Source organism: Xenia sp. Carnegie-2017, unplaced genomic scaffold (assembly GCF_021976095.1).
Source record: "Xenia sp. Carnegie-2017 unplaced genomic scaffold, XeniaSp_v1 HiC_scaffold_24, whole genome shotgun sequence".
Classification (NCBI taxonomy): Eukaryota; Metazoa; Cnidaria; class Anthozoa; order Malacalcyonacea; family Xeniidae; genus Xenia; species Xenia sp. Carnegie-2017.
The window spans coordinates 7,196,118-7,220,237 of record NW_025813487.1 but is presented as its reverse complement, the minus strand read 5'-3'; the positions used below and the strand labels follow the sequence as shown (position 1 = coordinate 7,220,237).

General features: G+C 32.3%; 1 protein-coding gene and 2 long non-coding RNA genes across 5 annotated transcripts; all 3 read left to right on the top strand.

The window, feature by feature from the left end:
- Positions 1 to 2,352: 2,352 nt before the first annotated feature.
- LOC124451020 lies at positions 2,353 to 12,468 on the top strand. 2 transcript variants are annotated; one of them, XM_047001656.1, is made up of 4 exons: positions 2,353 to 2,475; positions 8,690 to 8,809; positions 10,555 to 12,084; positions 12,158 to 12,247. In XM_047001656.1, the coding sequence occupies exons 2-4, from the start codon at positions 8,701 to 8,703 to the stop codon at positions 12,160 to 12,162; spliced, it is 1,644 nt and encodes a 547-aa protein (XP_046857612.1). In that variant the 5' UTR covers positions 2,353 to 2,475; positions 8,690 to 8,700; the 3' UTR covers positions 12,163 to 12,247. The 2 variants fall into 2 exon arrangements, with proteins under 2 accessions (XP_046857612.1, XP_046857611.1); XM_047001655.1 differs by having other exon boundaries at positions 10,555 to 12,468.
- Positions 12,469 to 13,473: 1,005 nt separating this feature from the next.
- LOC124451028 lies at positions 13,474 to 18,248 on the top strand. The gene is made up of 5 exons (XR_006950321.1): positions 13,474 to 14,082; positions 16,935 to 17,107; positions 17,237 to 17,396; positions 17,814 to 17,920; positions 18,018 to 18,248. It is a non-coding gene; the product is annotated as an uncharacterized LOC124451028 (long non-coding RNA).
- A 5,144-nt stretch (positions 18,249 to 23,392) lies between these two features.
- On the top strand, positions 23,393 to 24,119 carry LOC124451027. 2 transcript variants are annotated; one of them, XR_006950319.1, is made up of 2 exons: positions 23,393 to 23,697; positions 23,800 to 24,119. It is a non-coding gene; the product is annotated as an uncharacterized LOC124451027 (long non-coding RNA). The 2 variants fall into 2 exon arrangements; XR_006950320.1 differs by having other exon boundaries at positions 23,778 to 24,119.
- Position 24,120: the final 1 nt, after the last annotated feature.

Below are 24,120 nucleotides of genomic sequence, written 5' to 3'. Positions count from 1 at the left end.
ATATTAACATAAATCGCATCACACACTCGCATAAATTGACTTTGATTAATTACATTCTTGCATACACTTCAGTTGTCCTTTACTTACGATTTTGGATGTAAATTTCTGCTGATAAAACTCAAAACAATGTTGGCTTGCTTTTTAACATCAATGACTGAAATGTCGCTCGCGAGATCGTCTTTGCCAAGCATTTACAATTCATCCATAAATTTTTCGCCCTCTTGAAAAAATTCACAGTTTGGACAGCAGCATTCATGTCAATATATGAATTTGTAAAAGATTTCCATATATTCCTTCTGATTGTAATTTAGTTTCTATCATGCTTATAAAAATTACTATGAAACGATCAAACATTCAATTCAGACAGTGAGCTTGACTATGTTAATTCAGTTGGCTATCAGTCGAAATCCGTCAAACCATTCACAATAAAACAAAAATTCAAATGAACCAATTGGAAGATAGCAATTGGACTCCCTTATACGTCCGGCCACCCCTATTATCAGTCGAGACCATTCCAGACTGTCCACTGATCTGGCCGTTGACCAATAAAATAAGCGTTTTTAGCGTTCATAGACTCCTTTATCCGTCGAACCAGTCAAGCCACCCCGCTTATCAGTCGGTTATTCCAGTTCACCAACTGATCTGGTTACGAACGAGATATTCATTGCATTAGTCATTAGTTTTCAATAATAAATAAAGCTGGATTTTTATCACGAAGTAAATGCGATAATAAAGTAAGAATAATTAATGATTTTTAATTAATATGAATAGGTAATTTTTGAATTTCAAACATCAGTCGCGCGAGGGATTTGACATACTCTAGATCCGCCCCTGGTTGTGTCTCTTCCATAAATTTTCGTGAAAGACACACTGGATTTTTGAAATGCCGACCCGAGATTACTGCACCTACAACACATAGAAAAAAATGTGAATGGACTTTCTCATTTGATGACTCGTCTGAAATAGAGTACCCAGCTTTATTGTGTTTATTGTAGAATGATATAAAAGGTTTTGTTTATCTGCAATACATTGTCTAGTAATAAATTCTTTATTAAAGTATCAATAATTGTAACCTGTATTTAAGGTGTGTCCATCCATAATCATCTCATCACATTCAACTTCCCTGCTAGCATTCACATGGAATTCACGAGCAGCCACGAATAAGTCACAATCTTCCAAAACATTAAATGACTTTTCAACAGCTTCAACAGCAGTGCCACCATTCTGAGTTAACAGAAATTTTGCGAGAAAGCAATACAATTTATTGCTATTGTAAACGGGGAGAAGAGTTGAAAGAGTTTGTTTTGATCCTTCACACTATATTTCATACATATACCTTCAATATACAATAACCTGCTTTGGCTGCCTCTTTCATTATGTTGATATACTCATGGTTACTTAAAAACACGTCGATTATACTGGCTGTAGGCTTGTCCAGTGATAATAATACAAACTTTGTAATTGCCATCTTCAAATGTAAACCATTGTTATGTACACAGAAGAAAAGTTTAATGTTTTTATCTATATGAAAAAATTCTGCTTTTTCTAGTTATGTACCTGAGGAAGGGCTTACTTCAATGTGCTTTGCCATTCAAGAAATTCAAATTCATGATCAGATGAGTGTATTTACAGGCTGAATATAGTGTTAAAACGAGAAACTTGAACGTTGAGATCAGGGTTAGTTTTGTTAATGTGAAGTTCTTCTTTGATTTTAAGTGCGAATGTGGTATCGGCAGTGTCGATGATCTGTATAAATTGTATCATATTATTCTCATATATATTTATCACATACATAGTACTCTTTCTTATATACCAAAGATTGCTTCATGAGATGTTGAAACATGTCTTTGTTAAAGAAACTTGTCGTATTTATTAAATGCGCTTTATCAATAGTGCTTTTACGCAGTTACAAAAGCAAAATCTTTGAATTACATCTTCATAAATTCAAGAACTTTCAAGGACATGCAAGTTTTTTACACATACTGTTATATGTACAGAGTAAACAACTTCAAAGGATTCAGCCATGTTCATAAATAACTTGCATTACATACAATAGTTTCTATCTGATTTCTCATCGTGGATCGTTTGGGTGTCATGGAGAAGCGCCTGGGTTTAAAATTTTGCTTCATTTCATAGACATAATAGTTATCATGCTGATACCTTTATTGAATTCAAGTTATGCATTCTTTGAAACTTTATAAGATTTAGCATTAGTCTTTTGGAATTTGACTAATCTCAATGTTATTATGTACTCTGCATGAGGTTCTTATTTATGTATTTTTATTTCTATAACAATTGTTTTTAGTCAGTGATGTATACTTAGTTATATAACTAGAATGTTCTATATAGATGTCATTAATGTGTTATTATACTGTTTGTTGAAGGAGATCCTGGCTCACTCATCATTTTCGTTTGCTAATTAAATGTGTTTATGTAACAAAACTTACATGGATGAAAGATTGATGTAACACTAAGGTATGAATAATGTCACCATTTTTTACTAATATGTTTGTGGTCGCGTTGTTTATATTAAATCTGTCATCCGTTTGTTGAGTATGTGACATGTAAAGTACTAAAGCAAGCATAAATTTGTTCACACGTCGTCTTACTTCTAAAACGAGGGTAATTTTAGAGAAATTAAGCGATATTTTAGAACTATATTACCGACATAACAAATTAGCTAAAGCAACATCTCGTTAAAGTATGACTGAACATGCATGAGAAATCATATCTAAATTCATATACAAACTTTCTAACTATTGACAATAAGCTGCATGGTAAAGAAAGCAAAGCCTGTTTAAAGGTATGGTAGAGGTGAAATAGCATACTTGTCTATGGAAAAAAATGGGAATCTGTGAAAATTTATGTAGGGAGGATAGCATGCCCAATCATGCATCACCTCCCTTCTTCGCTGACGCAACTTTTGACTAGTCTCTGTGTGTCCAGCAAAATGTTGATAGTTGTATACAACAAACCGTTTTTCTTAAAGTAAGAAAATGTGAAAAGTAAGCAAATGTTAAACACAGGAAGAATAAATTTACACACAGAGGAAGAACGCGACCGAATCTGTTTTTGTGACATGTTGATTCATGCAACACAGTGTGCTTTTAAAATTATACTTTTGATCCAGTTTTAAGGTTTACTTTTATTTAATTCTTTACTGTTGTATCTATAGTGTCCTTATTGATCATAAGTAATTATAATTGCGTGCAGTTGATGTTTGACATGTATTCATAATTTACAATGGTTTATTCAATAACAAAGGTTTTTTATAATATGAACTGACTTGTGCAAGAATATACATGTATGGAATTTTTGATTAATGAAAGGGAAAAAATCCATTCACATCTTCGAAAATCGTGTTTTAATCATTGACATCCATACCCGTCTTTGATAGGTGATTCTCTATTCCTGAGTTAAAACTTGTAAAACTTTATAAGATTTAGCATTAGTCCTTTGGAACTTGACCAATCTTAATGTTATTATGTATTCTGCATGAGATTCTTATTTATGTATTTTTATTTCTATAACAATTGTTTTTAGTTAGTGATGTATATTTAGTTATATATCTAGAATGTTCTATATAGATGTCATTAATGTGTTATTATACTGTTTGTTGAAAGATATCCTGATTCACTCTTCATTTTCGTTTGCTAATTAAATGTGTTTATGTAACAAAACTTACATGGATAAAAGATTGATGTAACATTAAAGTGTAAATTATGATTATCATTTCTTAACTGATATGTATGTGGTCATGTACTAATTCAATTGATTTCAGTAATTTTCAGTATAATGTGCTACATATATACATGTAGCAAGACACTTAATTTTGCAAAGATTAGCATTTATACACTTTCATCCTTCAACCATGCACTTTTATCCTTCACCATTACAAAATACATAGGTAATTCAAAATCAAACATTTGATATTGATAATTATACATTAAAATGATCTAAATGCTATTTAAGCTACAAGAACATTGTATTAAATTGGTAAACAGAACAATTTACAAAAGGAATGATATCTGAATCATGTGGGATATTTACGATGTGTTATATACCAACACTGCCAATACGTTTATTGACATGGATTGAGGCAATATCTATTACATAATTTCGTTAGCTGTTTACACACGTCTGATAAGAAGTAGGGGCATTGTTATGTGACTTTGCTTTTACCAATAAATATACTAGCTTCATGTTTAGATATTTGACTTATTCATATCATTTTTTCATGCATACAACCTTTATGCTTACTTTGTACACGCCATGATGACATTTAGAATTGCAACAAAGAAACAAATGAATAACAATAAAGCCTTCACAGTTGCTCGATCACAAACTACTTTACTTCATTATTTTATATACTTCATGTTTTAATACAATAGAAAGCAGTGAAAGGTTTTACTGAGCTACTTTTATGTACATTTTGATAGTATTTTATTTATAAATTTGACCTCAGTTTAATGACACGTTTATTTACATCTTTTCGAACGTTTAAAACTCATTTGGACATTGTTTTCTCGTATTAATTTAATAATAGAGACTTAATTAAAGAATTTATCTTTACTAACTTAAAAAGGTTAGGCAAATTGTAATTTGGACGTCGCGTATTAAATATTTTTTAGCTCACACATATTAACGCAAGCGATCACAATAATGAATTTTATCCCCTCCAACGACAGGTACTAGCAACTCGTACATAGTAGGATGTACTGTCTTTGTAATATATAGTGCAATTTGGGTTGGGATAAAACACAGATGTGGGGACAAAACAAGGATAAGGGGATCATACACGGATCTTCTTAAAATTTTACTTCTTTTCATGAGGTAGTGTTTAGCAAAATTATCATAAAAATCTTTTGCATCGTGCGCTTTTTGTTTAAATTGTTCTATGTGCCAAATTGTAGGAAAGTAAAACAAAATGTTTTAAAACATCAATCAAAAAATGCTTCGCAATAATTTTTTTTAAATGTGAATATAGTTAGCATATAAGCTCTCTGCCAAAGACATTATCTATACATTGTTTTTCTGCCTGAAAAAGTGACCTTATGAATCAAGTTGCAGGTTAAATGTAGCGGGTAAAATGAATTAGAATAGCACTTTAAAAGTAGATGTTCGCAGAAAAAATAAGGTTAAATTCTCGGAGATTCTTTATTTCTGTATATGCACACTTGAATGTGCATTGTGTTGTCTTGGAATCAAAGCTCTCTGCTGTTAACACCAGATTATGTTCATAGCACTGGAAATTCATGACTTGCATTTGTTATACACATAGGCCCGTTTACACGATCCGATTTGTCGTATCCGACTGTTTCGGTTCCGACTTTAATTTGGTTACTTGCTCAGACGGTCGGATAATTTTGTTGATATTTATGTTCGTTTAAATATTTATATTTGTGTTATCCAGAATATTTATCGATGTATTTTTTTCGTATTTTTTTCTTGTTCACTTGTCGTTTTCAAATCTATGTAAATTGACTAGTCAGTTTTCATTGATCTTGTTTAATAAAAATAGAACAAGCTCTATTTTCATACAAATTTTTAGATGGACGAATCAGACTGTCTCACTTCTTTTGTGTTCCCAGGATCCGTTTTCTATTATCCTAAAATATTGTCATTAAACAATGTAATAAACTGACTGTTGCACCAAATTTAATCGCTTTCAAGTAACAAACAACGACATCGATTTCATTTCAAGTCTAAATAAATAAATGCTTCTTTTCTCTTGTCATTGTCGATATGTTAAACATGCGAGTTAATTATTTTAGTAGTTACTGTAGTAAAGCCATTTTTTCTTTTAAAATTTACTTAAGACTTTGACTAATGTAAGTATGATTGGACTCAAAAACTAGTTTGCTTTGTTATTCTTGGTAAGCATTTAAACATGGTTTTTTTCAAACCATAAAATACAACAAACATTAACTAGATATTCAAGTTAGATTTGAAACATTGTTAAGGCAAGGAAATGAATATAAGTGAAGCAGAACATTAAGTCACTGTGTTTAACATGATTTGTTTATGTTAGAAAGTTTTTTGTCATCGTTTATTCTTAAAATGATCGTTGTAGAGGGTTTTTATCACTTAGTTACGTACATCAACATGTTTTGAACTTTTGATATGATAAAACTTGTTTGTTGATATGTGTTGATTTGCTACTGAAATAACATACTACAGTCCATATTTTATATGTTTTCTTCATCTTTTATAACTGATCAATGATTGTAAACAATATGTGAACGCTAAATATATTTTTGATGAATGATTGTTGGGTGGGAGCTCATATTAATTTATGTATATGATATGTTTTTAGGCATTTTACCTTGTGAGTTTTTAAGTGTAGCTTCCACCAAAAAAATATTTTAGCAATATCAAATCTGTCGATGATTCTAAGCCTCGTTAAGGAAAAAACTTTGAATTTGGTCAAATCGTTTGATTTTTGTAAAAGCGTTAAATTCACTAAAATCGTATATTCTTGTAAACCGTGTCTGTGATACTGAGGAGTCTGAAACTAGCTAATGTTCTGACCTCATCCAAGGTACTTGTGTTACACGAGTCGTGTATTCAATTGTTATAAAGTCAGTGCTGGCTGAGGCACAACTTAAGTCTATAAGCGCCTAAAAGCATTGCCTTTGCACTAGTAAAAGCAGAAAAAAGGTAAATAGTTGCGTTGCAGCCAATTGTACGAATGAGTGAAGCCTTTGGTCTCGTATGAGTCTTCACACTATGCCTTATAATGATAAAAGGCCCGAGGCCAAGCGAATTCAGAATATCTGGGTTTTAAAGTAAAGCGCGTATTTGAGCCTTCTAGTGCTTCAACACTTTGTTCAACTCGATAAAAACAAGAGGATTTGGAGAGTCAGTTTAGTAGTTTGCCGAATCAAAAGAACGCTAATTTTCAAGGGCTTAAAAAAGATGAGATTAGAATTTGTGTCTTTTCATGCTTTGGAGTCAAAATCCGAATCATTATCGCTCAAGTTTTATTGCTTTCCGAGTTTTTTGTCACGTATCCAGGAATAAAGTTATTGTCAGAATTTTCTGACTGAACACTTAATTCTGATTTTGATTCATCGCTTCCTTCGCAAGACATAATGCTCTTGAATATTATTATTAAATGCTCTTGAATATTATTATGTTTAATATAAGCTAAATATGCCCGATCGCTGACTATATTGGATGACGTCAAATACTTTCTAGTGCCAGTCTCTTTTGTATTATAGAAATCGACGGCGTGAGGCCAAAAATGCACAACTTCAAGATTCCATAAAAGCTTGTTGATTTGACCAAATTTTTGAAATTTTTTCTCAGAAAAACTTAAAATCGTAGAGAGATTTTATATTGCTAAAACAAATTTTGGTGAGTGAGGCAGTGAGTGAGGCAGTGTCTGTCTGTCCGTCGTGATATCTTCGGCTGTGTTCTCGTTCATAGTCGCAAATGCTAGCGATAACAAATAGTATTGTTTTGTCTCGTGTAGTCAATGCTTGGAACTTGATAGGTACACTGCAAAGTCCGTGTTTGTATTTTGTTCTGTGTTTTATTCGTATATCACGTTGTTTATCTCTCACCCTGTGTTCTGTGTTTTGGATATAGTTTTCTTTACATTTATTTCAATTAGTAATGACGACAATTTTGATTTAAATGATCGTCAAAAATGACGAAGAATTTAAATATTTTGTGGCCCTATAGAAAATAACTACATCAGCAATGATATATGTAACATGTGCAATGTCTCTTCATTTTAACAATAAACATAAAAATTTAAATTAGAACAGAATCATCGGAAACATTGTCCTATTAATAAGCAAATATTCGTACAACACAACAAACCGATTTGATATATGTTTTCACCACACCATTGTTAGACAAATAAGATATAATATTCATTTAAAAAATTTGTTTTAATTCAAAATGGCCAAGAAATTATTGTTCTATCATTGAATTTTTATAAGAGTAATAAGAACATTGCAATTATATTGTTTTTTGCAAGCTTCCTTTGCACGATATTAGCACGTGAACACCAGCAGACATAACATGCACTGAGCGTAGGAGAGCAATAAAAAGAAAAGATAATGATAATTACTGGGCATTTTTATTAAACATTGAGCACAGAAAACATTTTGCATCAAAGAGAAGTGCCAAAGGAAGGAATGATTTCATTTTGTGGCATTTTGACATGAAAATATTTTTTATTTTTCATATGCTATTATTACGGAATGACCTTGGGACTTGACCTTGGGAATGGCCTTGGGACTTCACTTAATTTAATGAAAAATACAACACTAAGCAGTTGCACTACTGACTACTGTTTGTTCCATGTACTGTAACTTTGGTCAAGGCTACCCACATGTACAAACACGTACCTATTTTTATGTACCTTGTACATCTGGAGACGGTTGCACAAAGCCTGGATACCATTATTCGTTGGATAGTAAGATTTTCAAACTTGTAAAAAAAGGTGTTTATATTTTCCTTAGGGGAAAGAAATTTTGTAATCTTAGAAGCAATATTTTAATTCAATGATAGCTCAGTTCAAATCACATATTACTTTAAGAGATTTGTATAAGTTCAAAGCAATTTAACATCTAATGGATAAAACTATTCTGCCTTCATGTAACCGGCTGCATGTTTTCCTTTATAATCACAATGAATTTGTACCATGGAAGTCTTACATACTTTTTTTCTGCAGGGAGCTACATTATGTCTGTCTTGAGCTCAGACATGAAAACTAATGGTTTTAAGTTGATGAGATTGATTGTTGATGTTGGTGGAGAAGCTTTAAGAATAACATTGAGGAAACAACTGTCAGGTACTGATTTATCTTATGTTTTAAATGATCCTGAAAATGCACAATTACTTTCAAGTCTAAAGAATAGACAAATCCAGCAACATCAGTGGGATCTACTATATCCTGATCTTCCAATATTACCAAATGAAAATTATTTTGACATTACTTTACTTTGTATACTCCTGCGTAATATTTGTGGTTTAAAACCACCACGTGATCCAATATGGACGTCAGTAAATGACCCCACTGATCATTCAACTGAAGCAGATATTACCCGTATCAGATTATTTCGTAATGAACGTTTTGCTCACTTACCTAACACTTCAGTAAGCTTTATAGAATTTGAAAATCATTGGCTGGAAATAAGTGAACCATTAGTTCGTTTAGGAATAAGTCAGGAAGAAATAGATAGATTGAAAAATGACTTGTTTGGTAATGAAGAATGTGAAAGAATTTTGGGAAAATGGAATAGATTAAAGAGCGATTTAACTGATATTAAAACTGATCAAAGAGGTATTATGAGAACAGTGGAGGGTGTAGAGAAAAATTTACAACACGTAAAAGATTTTGTCACAGTAATAAAGACGAAGTACATGAAATACGACATCACCCTCACTTAGGTCCAGAAGAAGATATTTTGACAAAAAACCTTGTTAGCTGTAACTTTGAAAGTGAAATTACGCATCATTATGAAAAATTTTTGCATGGAACACGGGAATGGGTTTTTAAAGAGTTCTTAGATTGGTTTGAAGACGACACTTCTGAAAATCGTGCATTTATTATTTCTGCTGTTGCTGGTATGGGTAAGTCTGTAATTGCAGCTACTTTATGTAAACGTTATCCACAATATTTGACTGCAATTCATTTCTTTCAACACAAAAACAGTCGTTACAATAAAGCCAATGTACTTCTTCAATCTTTAGCCATGCAAATTAGTCGTACGTTTCCTGCTTACGAACAACTTCTTGTAAAAAAACTTTTGGGTCAACTGTGTGAGCCTTTGAATAACATGAATATGGAAGGATTATTTTCCCTTCTTTTTACTGAGTTGTTTTGTAATATCTCAGAACTTCCCAAGCGAATGTTAGTTGTGCTGGATGCCCTTGATGAATGTGGATATCGAGAAAGAGATGACCTTGCTAATTTGATTGCTAATCACTTGCACAAACTCCCACATTGTTTTCGCTTTGTAATTACGACAAGGCCTAACGAAGTTTCTTTGAATAAATTCGAAAAATTAAATCCTCTGTTCATTAACTGCAGCGATAAGCGCAATTTAGACGATATCAATTATTTGATTGAAGAAAGATTTGGCTCTAGTGACAGCATTCCTGGTTTTAAAAATATTTTGGCAGAAAAGGCTGACGGACTTATGTTGCTTGCATCACTTCTTACCAGTGAAGTCAAAAATCAGGATTTGATGAATGCTTCAATACCCAAAGATCTCAATGAATATTACGAAATTTGCTTAACAAGGTTAAGTAAGGAATTAGATTCGTTTAATATCAGTAACAAAACGTTTCAGTCACTTTTAAATGCTCTGGCTGTCGCTGTAGAACCTCTTCCTTGGGAAATGATCGATGACGTTCTTTGTTTGAATTCGAATCGCAAATCTATTGGGATTAGAAAAATTATCTCTTGTCTGTTTGTTACTAATGGAGAAGGATGTGTTTCGTTTTTTCACAAATCCTTAAATGATTGGTTGCTGGATGATCGAAAACATATTTACTCAGTAAAAACTTCTTGTGGTCATCGACTTGTTTTAGAATTTTGTTTGAAATCTTTGGATAACCTCAAAGCTGAAGGTGTAAACTATGACATCATCAAACATGTGTCAGTGAGGTATTCAGTTAAGTATTGGTTGCTTCATTTACTTGATATTTCTGATAATGATTATATCGTTGAAAATGTTGGTAAATATCTTGTTGACTTGGAAGTTTTAGTTGCTTCTGTGTTGGTTGATGGTCGTCGGACTTTTGAAAATTTTGAGTTATTCAACGCACATGATGTGTACTTTCTTGTTTCTGAGGAGATTCGATTGTTATTTAATGAAGTTTATTCTGTGATAACGTTCTCTAAGGTCTTTGACAATAAGGTATCTTTTTTGCAATACGTTGCCAACGACGTCAAAGATCTGTCGTCGCAAGCAACCACAATGCTTCAAACACGTTTCAAAGATTCACCATATCTAGAGGACAAAAACATGGGTTTTGTACGATTATTACGATTATTTCATTGGTTGATTTCTGTTGATGTTTCACAAAATCATGATTACGTCGTGTGTGGTTATAAAGGATTCATCGTGCAACTTTTTTCATTGAGAACAAACACGTGTTTATGGATAAAAAATATTGCTGGTCAGTTTAAGCAATATGAAGAGGAAAATTGTTGCGTTGTCTTTCATCCATTCGAAGATTTGATTTTTGCTTCCCAGCTTGATAAGATACTGAATATTAATGGTAAAATTTCCTTCAGTCCGTTCCATTGTGATGATTCTACTTCTAAGTTCTTTACCAACAAATGTTTTTCTAAGGACAAGTGCACAATGGTCACTAGTTACAAAGATACTTTGACAGTATGGGACGTTGACAAAGGTGAGAAGAAACGTAGTATTAGATGTAATAATGTGACCTCACTGTGTTTTTCTAATTCTGGAAGATATTTGTGTGTTATTGAGGAAGAAAGAGATGTTCAAATATTTGATGTAACGAATAATTATAAAACATTCGTTTACTACGATCATTTACTGTCTGGTAATTTAAGTGAGCCTGGTATTTTCTTCACTGTTGGTCTTCATTCTTGGTGTTGTGGTTGGCCTCCTTTTTTCCTGAGTGAACCTTTCATTTTAAATCCCACTGGAGAGAAACTTCCTGATTTTGATCCTGATTCCCAAACTTTGTTTTTTCCTCTTGATCCTTATGATGAGAACAGATCAAGCTTTTCTTTTGATAGAGCAGGAAAGTATTATTTTATCTTGTATAACAACAATGTTCTTTTGTTTAATTACAGATATGACTTTTATCTTTGTTTAATTCCGCGTGCATGTTTAACTAACAGTTACAGTATTTATAACGAGAAATTTTGCTCAAATGGAAAATTTCTGTATTGGAGCAATAAAGAAAATTCAAGGATAGTTCTATACAATCTTAAAACATTTGACTGTGTTGTCAAGGATGGTTTTTTTAGTGACATGGTTGCTGTAGAAAATGGAGTTATTTTGCTTACCGCAAAAAATATTCCTGAGCTTTGGAATAACGATTTGACAAAACTTGTCTATAGTTTTGATGAACTAAAAGGTACAAACAAAATTTTTGAGGTGAGTGATGTATCATTTGCTTGTCAAAAAACTGATTCTTTTGTGTTTTTCAGTGTAGAAAACAAGCGAAAAGAAATATCAGTGAATTTTAAAAATTATCGAAATGTGCACGTATTTGCATGTAGCTCTAAGTATCACGTGTCGGATGATTTACTGTATGTGGCATGAAGACAAACTTGTTAATGGTTGGAATGACGTAATTAGGAAGGAAATGAAAAATTTAATCGCCGACAAAGACGTTGAATGGGAGTACCTGTGTTATAGGACTCCCTGTATAACTTACGCAGATTATTCACCTTCAGCAGATAAATTATTAATAGGTAAACCAGAGCTGTATGTGAAATTCTTTAACGTTAAAAACCTACAAATTATTTGTACTTTCACTGGGAATTTAGGCTATGGTAAGTTTTTCTTTCTTGATTATAGATTTATAATTGGTACAAACTTACAATTGATTGATTTGAAGTATTTTAAGAATATGGAACTACTTCTCCCACTAGTAGATCGGTATTTTAAAAGGTTATGTATCTGTCGTAAAAGCAAACTTGTTTTAACTTTTTCTTCCTTAAAGTTCGCGGTACAATGCGCTAAAATTATCATGCCACGAGAAGAAATTTGATCTTTGATGATGAAATTTCTCCGTATGTTTGATGATGACATGTCAACTACATTATCTTAAAGAAAATTTCATTCAGTTTTTATGCATGATCTCGAACATTGTTGACATCATATTTAATGTATGTTTGCGTATGGTTTTATAAAATAACCTTTGTCTAAATTTGATTTTTCTGTAAAGTTACTGTAGTTTGACGATAATGTCAACAACAAAGTAAATGGTTTGAACCCGGGAGCATCGTTACATGTTTGTAGATGTAGATCTTCCAGGTTGGTAGAGTCCTGGGAAGGACTCTTTTTGTTATTGTTGACTGCCGTTTCGACAACCTGAGCGGTAGTCATCTTCATCAATGTCAACAATTTTGGAGATCATGCAGAAAAATTAAACTTCATCAATTAAAGATGGCAATTGAAAAACAATAATGAAGGCAAACCAACAGCAGAAAGGACTTTTGTGTCAGACAGTAATTTTACTTGTACAACGAAATAATTTTATTGATTTTATCTTGTCACACAAACATAGAAAAGGCAAACTAGTGTTTGTTTTTGCACCTAAGGTTATGTTTTGTTAAAACGTCATGTAATCATAATTTTCATGCAAGTTTATTTTGTGCAGAATGGTTTCAATACTGCACGCGGCACATTTTTTGTTACTATTTTACACTTAAAGCAAGTTCTTAGTAATTTAATCAATTCTATCTTTCCATAAAAGCATTTTTTGATACAATTTAATTACTGCGTTTTGATATACAAATCATGGATACATTAAGTTGTTAATTGAGACAAAAACAGCCCAATTGTTACTTTTGTTACATAAAGATTTGCGTCTTCATGCATTTGAGAAATGTAAATTTATGATAAAACAATGGTAACCTTTGCCATATGTTTTTCTAGCAAAATTAAAAGTTTGGCTATCTTTGTCACTGATTGTTAAAAGTTAAATCGTAAACTCCATAAGAAAATGACTTCATGATTTACGTTCATCATCGTGATAAACAATTTAAACGTTGAGATGGAAAACTCCAAACCATGTGTTACTGTACGAACAGGAAAGCTAACAAAGCTAGAGAATGTTTTGCAATTTAGGAAGAAAGAAAACAAACGATAATGATGCACATGAAAAGATATTTAAAGACACGTTTTTAACATGAAATAGAAAATCGATGTCAGAGATTGTTAACGTTTAAACAGTTTTACTTTCTAGGATCCCAATGAATTTTACGAAATTTCCTTAAAAAGAATAAGTGACGAATTAGATTCATTTCAAATCAGTAAAGAAAAATTTCAGTCACTTTTAAATACATTAGCTGTTGCTAAAGAACCTCTTCCTTGGGAATTAGTTAAGGATATAAATAAAAATAAGGTGAGAAGGAGATGAGGATGTTAGTCAAAAGAGACGTTTGTTAACGCTGTTGTCAATTTTTTTGTTTAAAAATTGTCAAACAACGAAACAATTTATTGAAATCTTTTGCACAGCGTGATTTGTTTTATTCTCTCTCAATCAAAAAGTTATACACTTTTCTCTTTAGTCTCACTTAAGAATTGTTAACAAACAAAAAAAACATTAAAGGACTTATTCCATTGAATGTTCAACAAAATAAACTTCAACATATTCTTCAAAAAACTCTTTGCCCGAATCGGTTGAAAAGTTTGTAGAAGAATATGTCGAAGAATATGTTGTATAAATTAGTGAAATAATGTTATTTCGTTCGATTACTGTTATAAGGTTTTGGGTTAAGCTTAGCAAAGGTCAGCACGAACGTATTAAATTGTTGCACGATTGAGAGGGTCAATTAATTATAAATTTTAACAATAAGCATGTGAAGCGCAGTGTATTGTGGTTCGTAAAGATCTTGACTGGATTTATTTTGAAGAAGGTAGAGCATTTTTGAAAACCAAGCTCATTTTTATGCGGTTAGGCAAGTTTGTATTGTTAAAATTTATAGTTCAAGAGGCTCTTATCTATAACATTACAGTCTAAATAATTTTAAATTCACTCTATTATTCATTCTGTGCTTTACACTGCCTTTTACTACAAAACATCCACTATTATGAATGCTCAAGTAAGTTTAAACAAGAAGTATTAAAGCAATTACATAGAAAACCAAACCACGTGCACCACTAAATGTGAAGAAACATGTAAATAAGTAAACTGTACAATAGAAATCGACTTCACAATGGACATTCAATTTTGTGATAAACAAGTGCTCATTGATTTTAAACGCTTCAAACTATGTGTTATTGTACGAACGAGAAAAGTTAACAAAAGCTATAAAGAGTTTTGCAAATATAAAGAAAGGAAAAAAGCTAAAGTCCTGTTGTGTAAGGATGTTCGAGGATACATCTACGACTTTTACTGAAAAATTTCAAATCAAGAATTTTTGCTCTGCAAACATCTGTACTGTAAAGGAGAAATCGACTTCAAAATGGGCATTCAATTTTGTGATATACAAGTGCCCATTCATTCCAAACACCCCAAACTAGGTGTTATTGTACGAACGAGAAAAGTTAACAAAAGCCATAAAGAGTTTTGCAAATATAAAGAAAGAACAAAAGCTACAGTGCTGCATGTGAAAGGATGTTCGAGGATACATCTATGACTTTTACTGAGAAATTTTAAATCAAGAATATTTTCTCTGTGAACACCTGTGCTTTGTGAATCAATCGTATCATTTATGGGCTGCGACAAAAGAGAATTTAGTATTGTTGTGGAGCCCATGAGCGTAATTAAAGTTTATTTGCAATAAAAAGTGTTAAACAATTAAAAGAACATTATTCACTCAAAGATCAGTGAGCACACTGGAAATGGATGTCCAACGAGAGTTGATATGTACTAATGTATAGCATATTGAAAATTTTCACTGTCTAAATTCAAACCAAAGGAATGACTAATTTATCTTCTAAAGCACTTGGTGGCATAGTTTTCTATTTTTCTTAAACTATGAAGTTTCATCTGCAAGCAAAACTGGAAGACAAAGGCTGTGATATTGGTTATTGACTTTGTTAACAACACTTTTAAAACCTGAAAGTGAAAAAATGGTCATCCACACAACCGTTTTCAAAGGAATTTCAAATGTTGTTAAAAAACTGTAAACAATTAAAGTGACTGAACATTTGTGAGAGAGAATAGAAGAATGTCGCATGATTACAAATGTGTTGTAGCCAATGGACTATCGTTCAGCATTTTTGTCGATGCCTCAACCTGGAGTGACAGTTTCATGTCTACTTTGTTTCATATAAATAATATGTCTAGACTACATCAACATCAATATGTAAATGTAACGTCAATCTGCAACGATGAGAAGTATACGACACTTTGAACGTTTTTCTCAGGAAGTTAAGTTTTTTAAGGATGTTTCAATTGGTTATTTTCAAAATTTTCAATGGCTTTTTTATACGTGTCTTCAATAAATGTAGTGTAGCCAGTTCACTCATTAAGTTTTGTTGTGCAAATTCAAAAATTGAAAATTAACGTATTCTAAAGAAATGAATGATGATGATGCTCAAAAATTTGCACAGCAAGACTAACACGAGTGATCTAGTTACATTATTAGTCAATGATTTACTGTTGTATAAAACTATGTATATATGATATTACTGTCCATTTGAAGGAAATGAATTGTTCATTTTGTAGGACATAAATAGGCAGTTGTTATGTGAGTCAAAAATTTTTCAAAAAGCATATAATGAAATAATTAACAAGTATTTTAGTTGATTTTATTAACAATTATTTGCATGACTTTTATTAATTTTGCACTGTAATATAGAATAATTGAAAAATTATTGTATGTTGTGTGTGTGTTTGAATTATGTGACTCCAGTGATCTTTGACCTAAAATGCTGCTATAAATTATTTCCTATTTATCCTAGCGGCAGTTAAACCAAAACACGTGCTATAAAGAAGAAACTGATCTTATTTTTATCGACATTGAATTTTTGGCATTTTTCTAGATAGGACTGAGCCTTTTTTACGAAATATGAATCTTTGTCAAATGTTTCCAACAAAAATAGTATAAAAATTTTGTTTTTATACACAAGATAGAAAACAATAAATTTGAGTGCACGTTCCATATTAAGTAAGGGCAATATGAATATGCTCAATCCTTCCCCTCTAATTTTTTTAAAGATGTAAAATTGTACAGATGCAGATAATAGGTCGCTATGTGTTATTCGTTCATTGTGTAAAGCTTCTACTGTAGTCCTTTCTTTTTGTAGTCAAGTAGTCTGGTTACTAGTTCGAGTAGATTTGGTTCTGCTGGTGTAATGGTTTGTGCTGGTAAAGATATTTTCATGGTTTCTGCAGTCTTTAGTGGTGAAGGTCTCTGCGATCCTTGTTCTTTTGTCGTTTCTGGAAAGTGGTTTTGGGGGCCATGGATTGCTGCTTATTGGTGAGATTTGGTTGAGATAGTTTTATCGGGTGTATATTTTGTTATCATGAACACTTCATTAGCATCAGTGCATACGAGTTATTGTTCTTCAACTGATGTTAAATAGTGAAAACATTTCTGCTCCTCTAGTGATTCTTTAAATCTGTAAACTTTGGTGTGATGTGGATCGCGTTGCAGAACTTTGATGATGATGATCCCAATTTTAATCCATTTTGTGGGAGGTGGCCCTGTTTGGTTTTTATATCTAATACTCTGTGCTTTTTCCTGTGTTTTTGGAGCTTTATGGAAGGTGAGCTTCTCGGATCTGCTTGTGGCAGTTTTTTAAAGGCTCCTCTAAAGTCTGAGTGTACAATAACTTATGTTTTTTTATATTGTTGCTCATAATTTTTTTTGGCAAGCCATAAAAATCAACAAATCTTACTCCCCACATTTAATTTTCAACTGTCGCATGAAATTTTTTTCTTGGGTTTTATATTAGTTGTAACCTACTAGGTTATCAATGAAGGTACTTTAGAGTAAACCGATATTGTTGTTTTTGTGTTTTTGCTTATCATGTATGTCAACTACACTATAGTCGAACATGTTGATTGTACTTTGTCATTTTATTTGGTTACTTTGCTGTGAGCTCTAACATTTATATACATATAGACATATACATTTGCAAAAATTATTCCATGTCGGTTTTTAAGATAGAAAAAGTTTTTAGGACAATTACAAGTGGAAAATCAATTGGATCTCCACGTTTTCCAGCATGTTGTCTAGTTATAGCCAACCGAAACTAAGTAGGACAGCTGGTGCAGTTTCTGGAAGTTGGTATGTAACATTTCATATACTACTATTATACCTTAAATAGTTAACGCAGTCATATTTATAACAGATAGCAAATGCCTATGTCATAATCAAACTTTAGTATGAAGGAGCGTAGTGCAGAATGCAAGTTTAAAATACTTCGAGATGATCTCATCTGTGACATTATCATATGTGGACTTAATGATAACCGTCTTCGTGAACGTCTTCTTCGAGATCCAGAATAAACAATACAGAAAACTATACAAATGGACATGCTGCTGAGAAAACAACGGGACAAACGAAGGAACTTAAAAAGGAAATTAAAAGGCAAAGAATATATTGACAGTATACAGAAGAGAAAATTCACGAGAAACAAAAAGAAAAACATTGGCAGAGAATCATTCAGTTATTATAAATCCCTACTAAAGACTGTAAATTTTATTCTTACGCTCACAAGCGAGGGAAATGTTAGACTTATGGAAAAAAATGCACGAAGTGCTCTAAGCTGAATCATTTTGCAAGCTATGTCCAAGATAAAAGCAAGACGATCAACAATTTCAATCGTCGCTATAGTGAATTTGCAGACTATGATGTCAGTTGCTTTGTTTGGCATTTAATATAGACGACTAATTTTTTGAAAATAGACATGTTTCGACATCATTATGTAAATGCCAACATTTTCATGGGTTTTCACGAACGAAACTGGTTAAATAACTACAGCAACAACAAACCTTTATTTTACCGCAGATACGTTGACGACATTTTTTGTATTTTTCATAACAAAGACGAAGCATTACTCTTTTACGAATACATCAACAAACAACATCAAAGCATAAACTTTACATTGGAAACCGAACAAGACAATCAGTTACCCTTTCTTGACATCTTACTAACTAAATCACATGAAAACTGTATGACCTCTACGTACCACAAACCAACATATACAGGACTACTAACTTTTTTAGTTTCACACCATTAAATTACAAAATTGGACTGATACGAACACTGACCGACAGAGCACGGAAATTTAACAACACAGACATCGGCTTTCAACGTGATTTAAAGAAACTAATATTCACTCTCCAACGTAATTCTTTTCCTTTTCATTTCATCAACAACACTATACAACACTATTTGGACAACAAGAAAAGCACTGACTCATCTAACTCCACAACTAACACTAACGATATACAACAACCTGACAATAAACGTTATTTCAAACTACCTTACATAGGTGATTACTCACGACACACACAACGCAAACTCACCCAAATCATTAAACGCTACTGCACTGACATTGACGTTAAACTTATTTTCACACCTTTTAAAATAAAATCTTTATTTTCGTTTAAAGACCCACTTCCCGAAGTTTCCAAATCTATAGTAGTTTATCAATTTTCATGTGCGGGATGTAATTCCCGTTATATTGGTGAAACCTCTCGCCAATTATCTACCAGGATAAAGGAACATACTCACACAGACAAAAACTCCACTATCTACAAACATCTTCAAGCCTCTCCTTCATGTAAAAACAAATTCTCACCTTCCTGTTTTAAAATCATCGACACTGATCAATCCACTTTCTCACTCAAAATCAAGGAAGCTCTACACATTAATAAAACTAATCCCGATTTAAATATCCAAGTTCACCACTACAACACCACATTTACTTTATAATAATATTTTTTGTTATAAGTTCTTAATACTTATTTTTCTTTTCCTTTTTTGTAAATATTTTATAATTTTGTAACTAAATCATAATCCTATTCATTGTAATTAATTTATTCATATCATATTAGGTATCATATTACTTAACACTAACCATTCTGCACTGAAGATGGCATTCTGATAATGTCGAAACATGTTTGCTTTCAAAAAAATCGTCGTTTTTCTCAAGTGTTTTTGAAAATTGCTGCTAATTAGAAATTATGGTATAAATATTGTGCTTTAGCATAGGTTTCTCTTGCTGGAAACTCTTTAAGATGAAATTTCTTTACTCAAGATTTTTAAAATGAAACAAATGAACTAAAGACTGCTGAATCTTATGGCAATGACAATGAATATTCTGAAGATGGTATGTAAAAATAACAAATTTGTAAGAAATATATAATGTACAAACTGACGAGTGTCGAACGTTTGACATTTTCTAAAGAAATGAGTTCTACAAAATCAACATAGCCCATTGATAGATGTCTTGAAAGCAGACTGGGATTTTTTCTCTGTAGAACAGAGCATGTGCTCAATACTGCCAACAATTACAAGAGATACTATGTAGCTATGTACAAGCTTAAACCGTTAGCTACTTATATATGACCAACAGTGAGATATTAATTATCGTGCTAATTTCACGTTCTTTGCAAAGTTTTCATGTAGCTAATATTTTTCATTGTATATTTAGCACACCTATCTAAAATTCACAGACAACGTATGTAGTTCTGGGTATGTAGTTATTGAGCAAAAACATGTTTAGATCACAACTTACGTTCAGTCGTATGCAATATAAATTTCTTCATGACATGGTGTACGTTGAACTTTCATCTTTGAAAAACGTTGCTTAAAAAAGAGTGTCGCTATTTGTTGGCAATGTTAAAATTTAACTATTACAAATTTGCAATGAAAGTAAAATAATCACTCATATATTGATATATACTATTATTTCCATTTTAACTAAGGAAGAATTAGTATAAGAATTGTTTCCCTATCGACGATGTAAGTTTTCTTTCAACGAAAAATTGTTCTTTGTTCCATATGTCGAATGCCATTAATGAGATAACCACTATAAAACATATACAGATATACTGAGGAGGGGTACAGGGTGGGGCACGCAAACCTTAGATTTAACTCCCAAAAATAAAGTTCACACCCCTATCGGAAACATTTTAACTCCCTCAAGTTTTCTCGAAGGAAATCAGTTGTATAGTTGAACTGAATTTTTCTGGGCAATGTTTCAACTTTTTTCTAATATCTTTTGTGGCTGCACTACCAGACCTCCCCAAAAATCTACACTTCCATTGTTGTCACTTCTTTACCAATTGACTATTAAATTAGCACTTTTAATATCAAGTATTTTCTTGCGTGTAATATTTACTGTGAAATAAAAAATGTCTCTACCGAAGTCTTATGCTATATATTGTGGAATAATTCTTGTGAAACCAAAAATTCTTTTATCAAATTGATTAATTTTCGTCAATTATTGAAAGAAATTAGGTTAACTAGCGTGAGATTATTCAAATGATATTTAATCATATAGTATTTCTAGTCACGCAGATATCATATGACATTCTTCCTGAGATCAATACTTTCATTTTCTAGTCATCGTATTCATTGGGAAAGAGGCCTTACGAAAATTTCGATAAAATTGTGCAAAGCATTTTCATCAAAAGGTAAATATCATGTATTAAGTATTTGTTGTTCGAATTTCAGTCACATAAGTAAAGTACATGGGAACGAACTCCTGAATTCGAATTCCAGTTTGTCACAGATTGTTCAAATTATTTCCGTGAACATTCGCTATCTATATGTTGCTAAAAGTTTGATAAATTGTATGAATGATTGTAAGCAATGCAAAGTTACATGCGATCCCAAAGACAAGTCAATGTAAATCACCGTTAGTTACTGCTTGTGATTAAGAGGTTAACTAAAAGCAGCTTCCACAAGATCGGAATATCTTCGAGTCTTCGACAGTAGATAAAAATCATATAATAAACATTCGCTCCTAGAAATGTTTTGAAATGACACTTCCCATATTTGAATTTATTGTTACATGTTTCGTTGTACTAATCACTGCAATGTATGATGAATTTTTGATATTCGTTTTTTAAGTAACAATAGGTGATATATGTGATTCTACAATTGTTTTGATGAGAAATTAACTAAAGCGCGCTATGCATGATGGTTGTTGGCAAATTCTATTTCAAAAATCGAAAGAGTTTTTGAAATTTATCTGCTCAAATTCAATTTTATTCTTAAGGTGTCGACAGTAGACTGCATTTTATTTTATCGCTTTGAGTCATCAGTAAACATATTTATTTGAGAAATGAGAAAAGGCTACTCTCCTTAGCGGCTTTCACTTTTATTATGACGCATTTGCACATGTGATATTGTATAGTTTGCATTCTCTTACTTCGTCATGATCATTCTCGTTGAACAGAAATTATGCTCGTTATTGACTTTAATGCATGGCTATAAGCACGGTACTTATTACGTAGTTGCAACTCTAGATGATTTGTAGTCGATGTTTATTGAAGGTAAATGATATTTTGAAGTCAAAATTGACCAATTAATCTAGTTTGACGTTTTTTTCTTTATACAGTGAATCATGAGCGCCGACGACGACGTTGATAACGTTGATCAACAAGAACTAGACAGTGTTTTATGTATTGAAGAAGGTAACATGTTTGAAATATTAAAGAATTTTTATTGAATTATCAACCTAAATGTTAGAGTCCAACAGATCGTTTCAAAGATAATCATAAGCGTTCGATTTCTTTGATATTTATTAAAACAAAGCAAGTGACGTTTGTCGTTTTGTCTCGAGTCAAGACATCTTCAAATGAGATGTAATTACTTAGATAGTTAAAGTGCTACTGAAGTGAAATTTTCATATTTCGTTTTTCGATACAAACGTTTTCTCTGTATTTTACTGATCATTTTGAGCTATCGCCCACTGAATTTAATCGATGGGAACGCATCGAACTTTGTGTTCAAACATGGCATATTTGCTTGTTTTGACGCGAATTTTACTTTGAGTGCGTGACGTCATATAAAGGACGGAAGTTCAATTTTAAAGCTCTTAGTATATAAAAATTATATACGAACAAGCATATTTCCACCTGGAATTTTACATATTTTATAACTTCTCTTCGCAAAAATTGCGTATATTTAGTGACAAATGAGCAACACGCATAGGTAAGCAACATTTACAATCGATTAGAGTTTTATAAACTTCTTGAATTAACTTATATTTCTCAATAAACTGGTTGCCGCATGCTTGACGAAGTCGCGGTTTTAACATCCAATGCAAAGTTATCAGAAACCAACTGCAATGCGCTTATTTCACACGCAATGTTATAACTGTAACGCGTCATCCAATGTATACTATTATAAACTTCTGGATTAGACTTATCATTCTTATATGGGTGTCGCATCCTTGACGAAGTCTGCGGTTTTAACACACAGGCAATGTTATCAGAAACTAACTGTAACGCGCTTATTTCCAATCATCCAATGTATACTACTTTTATAAACTTCTGGATTAGACTTATCATTCTTATCAGATGGGTGTCGCATCCTTGACGTAGTCTGTGGTTTTAAAACCCATGCAATATCACAACGCACATAATATAAGGAGAATAATTTTTTATTAAGTTAGTCAAACGTAACGATACACCGCAAGTTAAAATATGGCGAGTAGGCAAAATTCTGCAAAAAATCGTCGAGGAGGACAATATTGTGTTGCTGGGGCCAACGGAAAAGTTGTACAAACAGTCAACACAGAGGGTGTATCAGTACATCGTTTCCCCATGAATGACAAGGAGAGGCTGAATAAATGGACGAAATTTGTTAGGAGACATAGGCCAAAATTCGTTCCTCAGCAGTACTCTGTGCTATGTTCAATGTATTTCGCAGATTCTGCATTCACCGTGAACGCAACAGTTGCAAAATCGCTAAACATGAGACGACGATTGCGAAATGGAAATCCATTGCTAGGCACATTACAAACAAGCATGAAAACCATCCAGATGAGTTGTTTCCTAAATGTGCTCATGGAGAGCTAGATGAACGTCTATGGCTTCAAGTTGGTATGAGCATGCACACATATAGGCAGCAAGACAGAATTGAGATTGTTAAAATGTCTAAAATGTTATTTACCACTTTTCAGATGGGATTGTATTCTTTTTAAGGAACTAAATCATATCAGCGACTTTCCTCCATTCTGTTGAAAAAATCTGTTCTCAAAGATGTTAAAAAACTATCTTCAGAAGCACAAACTAGTTGTCTCGAAGGTTTTCATTCAACATTAAATGGTTGGCATCCAAAGATGACCCACTTTTCTTGGCTTGGTACATATTGCAGGTAACTTGTAATCACTGTTCTCTATCTGCCAAGCCTTTTTTACTTGTTCCTAGTCAAGAAAAAAAATTACATAATAAATGGTTTGTTCTGTTTAGGCACGTACTGGCAGTACTTCATTTCAATGAAAACCTTCACAGACAGCCAAAAAC